The 9304-nt window shown below is 30.8% G+C and overlaps 1 protein-coding gene across 1 annotated transcript; it reads right to left on the bottom strand.

Annotated features, from left to right (window-relative positions):
• Window positions 1–957: 957 nt before the first annotated feature.
• Window positions 958–8432, bottom strand: LOC107446347 (uncharacterized). The gene is made up of 4 exons (XM_016060961.3): window positions 8241–8432; window positions 7194–7279; window positions 4238–4525; window positions 958–1450 (listed from the first exon to the last, which is right to left on the bottom strand). Exons 2-4 carry the CDS (start codon window positions 7261–7263, stop codon window positions 1092–1094), a joined length of 717 nt encoding a protein of 238 aa, XP_015916447.1. The 5' UTR covers window positions 7264–7279; window positions 8241–8432; the 3' UTR covers window positions 958–1091.
• Between the last annotated feature and the right edge of the window lie 872 nt (window positions 8433–9304).

Raw genomic sequence — 9304 nt, 5'->3', positions numbered from 1 at the left:
GATCATCCTCAGGGATGTCTTTCAGACAGTCACCAATTGCCCATTGTTCAGCTCTACTGCGACGTAAATTAACTGCAACAAGAACAAATCTTCCCTGGATTTTTCTTAACAAAATCTAGTATTTAAAACAAAAAATAGACGAGTTGATAATAAATAAATAGATAATAAATAAATAGTTGATAATAAATAATAGATAATAAATAGATTGATAATAAATAAATAAGATTACTATAATAAAGATATCGCAAATAGTATGAATAAAATTACTATATTTTATTACTATATATAAAATTACTATACTCTTTGAATTGCTCCTCTAGTGTCTAGTGTAGTCATACATAAATTTCAAATATAGAATTTTTTTTTTTGGAAAAATTGAATGACTCTTTTGCGTATTTCACAACTTGTTTTTGTACAAAATACTTTTGATTCATTTATAACTTAAGAGAATTTTATTTATAAAATAAAATTAAGATTATATGTATCTCAAATTTTTTAACTTTTAATTTTAATATAAAATTTTGGAGTTAAAGAACATATAAAAAAACTAAGGGGGGCCCCTAGAAACTTGGAGTCTTTAGGCTAGGGACTCTTCTGCCTTATGATTAATCTGGCATTGTCTACAGTATGTAATGAATCATCCTCTGTTTGTCTAATAATCTCAGTAATTTACTGTTGTAGAAAGGAGCTGAATATCATTTTAACCCTTATATTCATCCCATAATTTATTTGCATTTTAATATTTTGAAGGAAATTTTTTTTTCTCTAAATTTAAATACTGGATTTTAATATACTTGATTAATTACTTGAACTGATTTTTTCTATAATTTAAATTACTTAGGCAAGTCATAAAGACCTTCCATAAAATATTTCAACGGTACATCGACCTGTTAATTGTTTAATTCCTTTTTCCTCAGAGAAAAATCAGATGGGTAGAAAAAAACTATCTGCAAAACATAGTATGACAATTCAATTTTTATTACATAAAAAGGTGTCAACATTGATTCGCTGTTTACTTTATCACACAACTGTTATAAATAATGATTTGTTTCTGAAAACAATGTTCACATTTTTAATAAAGTACTTTTTAATTAATAAGGAGAGCAGTTGATCATCTCTGGTGGTATCTTCATTTTTGACACTTCCGAGGCAATGATGGCCCTGACCTGATTGCTGAGCAACTGGGTGACCAGTGTGTTGAGTACAGGGGTGAGGATGTCCCCCAGCAGTCCTACTAGTAGTTGCGTGAGGTCAATGTTCAATATCCGAATGGCAGTGATTTTCTGTACTTGAAATTCGGATAATTGGCAGTTTCCACCTGAAAGTGGTTGATCTACAGCGATGAGGACGTTTATTTCCAACACCAGTATATTGAGAAGTAAGTTGACCACTTGTCCCACTAGACGAGCAAGAGTGGTCCCAAGATTTCCTAAGAGACCTCCCAGAAGACCTGAAATAAAAATATTTCTTCGTTGAAAATACATTTATAATGCATATATTAAATACTAACATGTACAAGGAGCGTCCGGAAAGTAAGTACGTTTTGTTATATGAGTTGCAGAGTTATATGGCAGTTTCAGAGGTAATGTTGCAATGATAATATGAGAGTCAGAAGTGCAAATCTGTCAACAACAAAAAAGGACTGTTTATTCAGAGAAAAAAGTTTTATCTTTGATTTGGTAACTAAATTATCGCCTACACTAAATAATTAGCATGTTTGAAGTCATTCCCGTAAATCATTAAGATTGAGTCCTAGTATATGTAGAAATCGGATCATTAAATCAGAAGTTACTCTAGGTGTTCCGCTTTTTATTTTTCGCAATAATTAATTTTACTTGACGTTAGATAATTTGAATGATAAAGTCATTATGACAAAATATAATGTGAGCAAAGCCACAAAAGCAAACATACTATTGATACATACTGTTGATAGTGCGTAAAGCTAAGCACAGATGGAGCTAGGGGTTAAAATTCGCCACAAGACTTCCGGGTTACTGCTTTCGCTACGTTTTTTCGCCTAAGCTTGAAAAAGCGAGCCATCCAATAATATTATACTTGCAGTATTTTCAATGTAACGCGTTCTTTTAATTTAACTTTCAACGAAACAAACAACAAATGAATTTAGAAGACTACACAAGCTTGCTATATTGCTACCTCAAAAAATGACAAACAGTGCAATTTTACACAAATATACCCATATAATTCAAAACATGGTAAACCTTAAACTTTATTTATATAGCGATATTAATTTTCTTAAATTTGCTTTAGGTTTACGACCAGTTAGAATTTATAAATTATAAAAAAGTCTTATGAATGGCAAAATTACCCGCAAATATAAATTTAAATCACAATTACAAAACTTAAACCTAGAATATTAACCCTGTTCACACTTCCACCTAGAATATTGGCGATCGAAATGGGCTGCAGGTGGCGTAGAGCAGAACTCTCTACCAATAGCAACACTTCGCATGGCGCATGCTTTCCCCATTAGCGTGTGGAAAGTCACACAGGAAGGAGGTACGATAGTTGCTCTCTTGCATTTCATATAGATTAAAATCTTTTAAGTTGGAAAACTGTATGGAACTGAAAACTACATAAAACATAGTTCTAAAGAAAAGTATCACGGAAATTTTAAAAAATATTTTTATTAAATAAAAAGGAAAAATATTAAGAAAAGGGAAAATGTCGTAGTACATTCCTATACAACTGAAAAGAGGAGGAGAGGGAAGAGAGAAGGGCTAAAAGCATGAAACCAATCTCTCCCCAGATGGCGTATTCGAGTGTTGCGATCGCCAATTAAGCTTGTTCCACCGCCTGTTCGTCGGAGGGATACACTGGAAGTTTTCGAAATTTCTTCCAGTTTTCGGAAGCTTGTTTCTGTTTACATTCAGTCAACCAGCTATAGTTTTAATTCTGTAATAAAGAGCCTTTCTCAGCATGAGGGAGGGAGCGTGGAAATGCGGGAGGGAAATTACAAGCAAGCCGCATCAAGGATAAAAAATATATTTGTTGCAACTTCTGGCAAGAAAAAAAAGTTGTTTATTACAACTTGCGACAAGGAGAAAAAAAGTGGTTAATTGAAATTTAAAACAAATTGTTCTATTTTGTTTGTAAGTTTTCCTCTGCATTTCCAAGTTTTCTTCTCTCATTCAACACTGAACGTCAAAGGAGTGGACACAGAGAAGGATACTTTTAAATATACTATTATTCTTTTTTTTTGTTTAATTTTTACACGAAAAGTGATGATGAATATTTATTCCATTCCGAAGTATCTTTCCATGTAAAATACCAGGTCGTCACTCAATCATAAATATGAAGTATGCGGTATATCAGATTCTCTTTTCCCTTTTTCTGACGAAGTTAAACTAATACAATTCTACAACCAGTAGTTTCTGAAAGATAGTTAAATAATATATAAGTGTCTGTTTTTAGATTTTGAGATGATCTTCGTTTTTGAGCAATTTAGGTTATAAATTTTTTTTAGCATCATTATAATCAATTTGGCTATCATCAGTTTAAATTGTTATAAAACTAAATTTAGGAAAACTGGCAAATGTGTATCTGAAATTGATTGCTGAATGCCCCAAATCTCATATTTTTAGCACTTTGAAGTTTTGATGAAAATTCCGAAGAGGTTGTAAAAATTATCAAACACTTTTTCCCCCCGTCCAATATAGCGACCCTTTTTTTATCTTTAAAAAAATATTATGCTGCTGAATAGTATTGTATCATGAAAAGTTTATTAAGTACACAAAAATATCAAGAGAACGAAAATGAAAAATTTAACCTAAGATCCCAGATGGCGAGAATTCGTAATAGCAACGCTCGAATACGCCACCTGTAGAAAAGACCAATTTAGGAATAAACTACGATATTTTTTCCTTTCTTAATATTTTTCGCATTTACTTGTCAAAAATATTTTTTTTCAAATTTTCATGAAGTTTTCTTTTAGAACTATGTTCAATGTAGTTTTCAATTCCATACAGTTTCCTAACTTAAAAGTTTTTAATCTATTTTAAAATAAAGACAGAAGCTAACGTACTTCCTTTTCCCATGACTCTCCACGCGCTACTGGTGAAAGCATATGGTGAATGGTGTTGCCATAAGGAGAGAGTTCTGCTATATGCCACCTATAGCCCATTTTGATCGCCAATAGAGGCCTCTTAAAGTTAAAGAATTTCGTAACTCTATCTTAGAGATAACGGAGGTTTGATTAAAAAGTAATGTGTTTACTTACTGTCAAGGAGGGTGACCAGAAAAGTGACTGTGATGTCGATGAAGCTGACTTGAACAAAAATCTTCACCCTGTCGCCCATGCACATACAGCTGAGTTCTGAAGTCCGTTTGAAGTTTTTGAGATTTGAAATGGAACCCTGTGCCAACTGAACGCTGCTGGTGGTTGTGTCGGGCATCGACATGGAATTGGGCATCTGGTTACGGACATCGTTAAAACACTTGTCGAACATGCTCGTTACCTGTGGTTGAAGTGTACATGAAGTCTGTCGTTTAACACGGGCCAAATGAGCTAAAGGTAAACAATGAGTCATATATTACAAGGTGTACTTGTAGCACAAGCAAATATACAAAAAAAATCTCATGGGGGGGGTCGTAAACGCTATCTGGAGATGGAGAAGCTAGAGGGGGTTAATAATACGTAATATTCAAGGGTAATAAACAAAAAAAATCATTTCATTTTTACTGTATTTTCACGTATACTTTACAATATAGTGGAAAATAAGAAAAATTTGCTACGACCAGTTGTAGCATTTTAATAGCGGCTACATTTTAAAATATGTGGTAACTTTTTCAAAAATTTAAACGATTAAAGAAACTGTTGATATTAATGTAAGGTATTTCTTTTGAAACTGTTCTCAAAATATGGTAAACACTACAATGTTCATTTTTAAAGTGAACTAACATTTTAAACAAGCGAGAACTAAAGTAATTTTCAGAATTTTATAAAATATTCATAATAATTCGATATTTTCGAAAAATAATAATTATAATAATAATAAAATGCTTACGGGGTGCATCTTTGACGAAAAATGTAGCGATCAGGTGGCGACTAGATTTAACTTTTTTAACCCCTTCCCTATTGGATTTTTTTTTTCGAAATTCCGACTCAAAAAAGAATTTTTTTTTCAATAGCGGAAAATTAATATATGTCCGATCCTAAATTCGAAAATGCAAAAAAAATTGTTTTTTTTTTTTTTTTTTTTTTTTTTTTTTTTTTTTTTTTTTTTTTTTTTTTTTGCATTGGTGGTTTTGGGTAGGCAAGTATGTAAGATGATAATATCTTGGCATTGTATGCGAAGACATTGTATATGTTACGGTTAAAATAATTAATCCGGTTATTATTAATACTAACCTGTCATTGTTAATAATAACCGCTTCTTTTGGTCAAAATGAGAAATATCTCAAATTATTCACTTCAACCAGTTATTATTAATAACAACCAATGACGTTTAGTCAATGTGATTAAACGGTTTATATAGCATTCTAACATAGATATACCTGTTTGTATATGTGTTACGGTTAAAATGATAAATCCGGTTAATATTAATACTCACCGGTAAAAATTAATAATAACTGCTTCTTTTGGACAAAGTGAAAAATAAAAAGGAATATTTCCGTATTGTGATCTGTGGCAAAATAACCGCCAAGTCTTGGCAACTTCAGGCAGCAGCCCACGAAAAACTAAAAAAACATCACAGAAAGGGAACAACTCGTAGCCACCCCCGAGCAAATATCTAAATGCTTCTTTTTTTTTCCAGTTTAAAATCAACTTGCCGCCTTGGCGATTGTAGTTGGCGTGGCAGATCACAATACGGAAATATCCCCAATAAAAGTGCGAAAGAATGACGTTGACCAAGTGTCATTGGTTATTACTAATAATAACCGGTTAAAGTGATAAATTCGCTTAAATTATTAACTTTAGCCGACTAATTTCGTTACTATAATTACTGATAGGTTAGTATTAATAATAACCGACTATTCATATTGACCGTAACATATACACCGACAAATGCTCTTAAAGATACGTATGATAGTTAAGAAAAAACGTCCGTGAAAGCAATACCAGGAAATGGCAGTTAAACTTAATTGCGCAATGTCATTCTCCCAGTTCATCGGATTATTAATAAAAATGCGTGCTAATTAATAAAAATTAATACCTTTCTTGAAAAACAGAAAGGTAATGTGAACCTACTTGTACCGAGAAATAATTTTCAAATTACATTGTCGTTTCATATTTATAAGTATGGAGCAATTATGAATTAGTATGAAGCAACGTATGATAGTTAAGAAAAAGCGTCCGTGTAAGGAATACCAGGAAATGGCAGTTAAACTTAATTGCGCAATATCATTCTCCCAGTTCATCAGATTATTAATAAAAATGCGTGCTAATTAATAAAAATTAATACATTTCTTGAAAAATAGAAAGGTAATGTGAACCTACTTGTACCGAGAAATAATTTTTAAATTACATTGTCGTTTCATATTTATAAGTATGAAGCAATTATGAATTAGTATGAAGCAACGTATGATAGTTAAGAAAAAGCGTCCGTGTAAGGAATACCAGGAAATGGCAATTAAACTTAATTGCGCAATGTCATTCTCCCAGTTCATCAGATTATTAATAAAAATGAGTGCTAATTAATAAAAATTAATACATTTCTTGAAAAATAGAAAGGTAATGTGAACCTACTTGTACCAAGAAATAATTTTTAAATTACATAGTTATTTCATATTTATAAGTATGAAGCAATAATTAATTAGTATGGAGCAACGTATGATAGTTAAGAAAAAGCGTCCGTGTAAGGAATACCAGGAAATGGCAATTACACTTAATTGCGCAATGTCATTCTCCCAGTTCATCAGATTATTAATAAAAATGCGTGCTAATTAATAAAAATTAACACCTTTCTTGAAAAATAGAAAGGTAATGTGAACCTACTTGTACCGAGAAATAAGTTTTAAATTACATAGTCGTTTCATATTTATAAGTATGAGGCAATAAGCACCATGTTAATCGTTTGATACTTTGCCGGTCGAATTCAGGCAATGTATGCAATGCCATATTTCTGACTTAATATGTAACATATTTATTAAAGGTTACCATTAAAAGATATCCTGAGATGTTATTATTTTATTAGTTTTTTTAAGAAAAATATAGAGAAAGAAGAAGGTCTTACCTGCAGTCGTAGCTATATATTCCGTGCTCAAGAGGAAGACAAAAAAGAACGCCCATTGCTTTATGTGCATTTTAAAGTTGTTTAAGCTATGTATGGAGAGAAAAAAAAATTAAAGAAGTTTAAGAATAACATTTATTTTAATTGTGTCATAAATGTAGTAGGAATAAATGATACAATACCTCTAATAATAAATTTCAATCGTATAATAAAATGAAATAGTAAAACCAATTTTAATCATAAGATGAAATATGTATTCCTATTCAAACTATAGAAGTTGAAGCCTTTTTTTTATTTTTTTATTTTTTATGAAGATGTGATGAAGTCTGACACAACAGGAGATACATTTATGACACAACATGACATTACATGCAATTGCAGCTAATTATTGTTTTTAATTATGTTGATATAAATTTTGATAATAAATATGATAACCGGATTTATGTTAACGCACCAAGTGCGTTTATGCCCAACTATGGAGCATATTACAGGGATAACAGGGATACTTTGTTACAAGGAGACTGTACTTATTTTAAGTAGTTCTGATGCGCCAAATGTCGTCTAGGAATTTTGAATTGAACATTTTGTTGAGAAATACCGATGGAAATTTTTATGCACGGTTATTCTTTTCGTAATTTATTCACCATGCGTTTTTTTTTTTTTTTTTTCGAATTTTGCTTTTTTTTCTCCAACGGCATTTTACTTTAATTTAACATAAATAACCGAATTATTAAATAAGCAATGTATTATTGGCTGGATATAAGTATGATTTCAGATTTTAAAAATCATTACTGATTAAAAGAAATCCTGACTCTCGTGATCTTTATACGGAACTTCAGGACTATACCTTTTTATTGGGACTGCTACTGTACAATTATTAATTATTTTAAATTTATTTCAGCTAAAACTCGTCATTTTAGACTTGTCAAATGATAAAATTTAAGTCATTAAAACACTTTATTTTAAATACGGCATAAACGGAAAATAATTTCAAGTTATTTTTAACGGTTCAATAATGAATACTTTTTCTAAGTTAAAATACAAACTTACTTCGAGGAGGAAATGCAGCGTACTGATGTGAGTGCCTCATGAAATGAATTCGATTTTCGATCTCACCAATATTTGCTGATTTAAGCTGAGAGTTTTATGTTTCACTTATTTAACAATCGGTAAAAAGTTTTTTTTTTTCATTGTCCGGTCTGAAATAAAAGAACGTGCATTCTAATGGATCAAAATGGAATTTATTTGGAATGCATACCATTCGCGAAAACAAAAAGCGACTAGACTAATTGCATTTATTTATCAATTTGTGTAATGTCACCAAGTTTTTTTATTTATGTAATAAATTCAATTAAATAATGCTAACAATTATAAAGCATAGTTCCTAATGTAATTATTAGCACTTAATAGGGTAAACTGACCAGTGAAGGAACACTTAAGCTTCGCTTGCCTTTTAAAAAATCATATTAATTTCAAAATTCGTAATTTTAGTTAAATGACAGTGTCAGCATTTGTTACTAATTGCAAATTATGTAAAAAAATTGTAGAGAACTTACATAATATTGTTTTAAATTTTTGGAGGTTCAAATAACAAGTGGTAAGAAGACCAAATGAAGGAACAGCTCTTACCAGTGAATGAACACCCAGTAAAGGAACACTTAATTTTGGTTATTTTTTAATGCTCTTTATGAATTTATAAGCCATACAAACATTTAAAAACAAGCCTGTTCTTGAAATTATAACATATAAATACTTGGAAAATGTTAACTTTTTTTTGTAATCATGAATTGAAAATTAAAGTGTCAGCATATTAACACATACTGTTCATTCATTGGGAAATCTATGCACAGTAAAGGAACATGCCTGTTTCCTCACTGGTTAGAAGTTGTTTTTCGTATTTTTAACATACTTTTGATGCGAAACATCACTAAAGGTACAAGAAAATTAAAGTGCTTCTTTTATTTTCATTGACTTAGAAAAAAATCCAGTAAAGGAACGCTTGTTCATTCACTGGTTATTCATCGTTTGGTGATCCAGTGAATAAACACCCCCTTATCTCAGTACTTTTTTATGCTATGATGCTTAAAAAAATAAAACGTAACCTCAATAACTAT

Source organism: Parasteatoda tepidariorum, chromosome 1 (assembly GCF_043381705.1).
Source record: "Parasteatoda tepidariorum isolate YZ-2023 chromosome 1, CAS_Ptep_4.0, whole genome shotgun sequence".
Taxonomy (NCBI): Eukaryota; Metazoa; Arthropoda; class Arachnida; order Araneae; family Theridiidae; genus Parasteatoda; species Parasteatoda tepidariorum.
The sequence above is the reverse complement of the archived record's forward strand: the minus strand, read 5'-3'. Positions and strand labels throughout refer to the sequence as shown.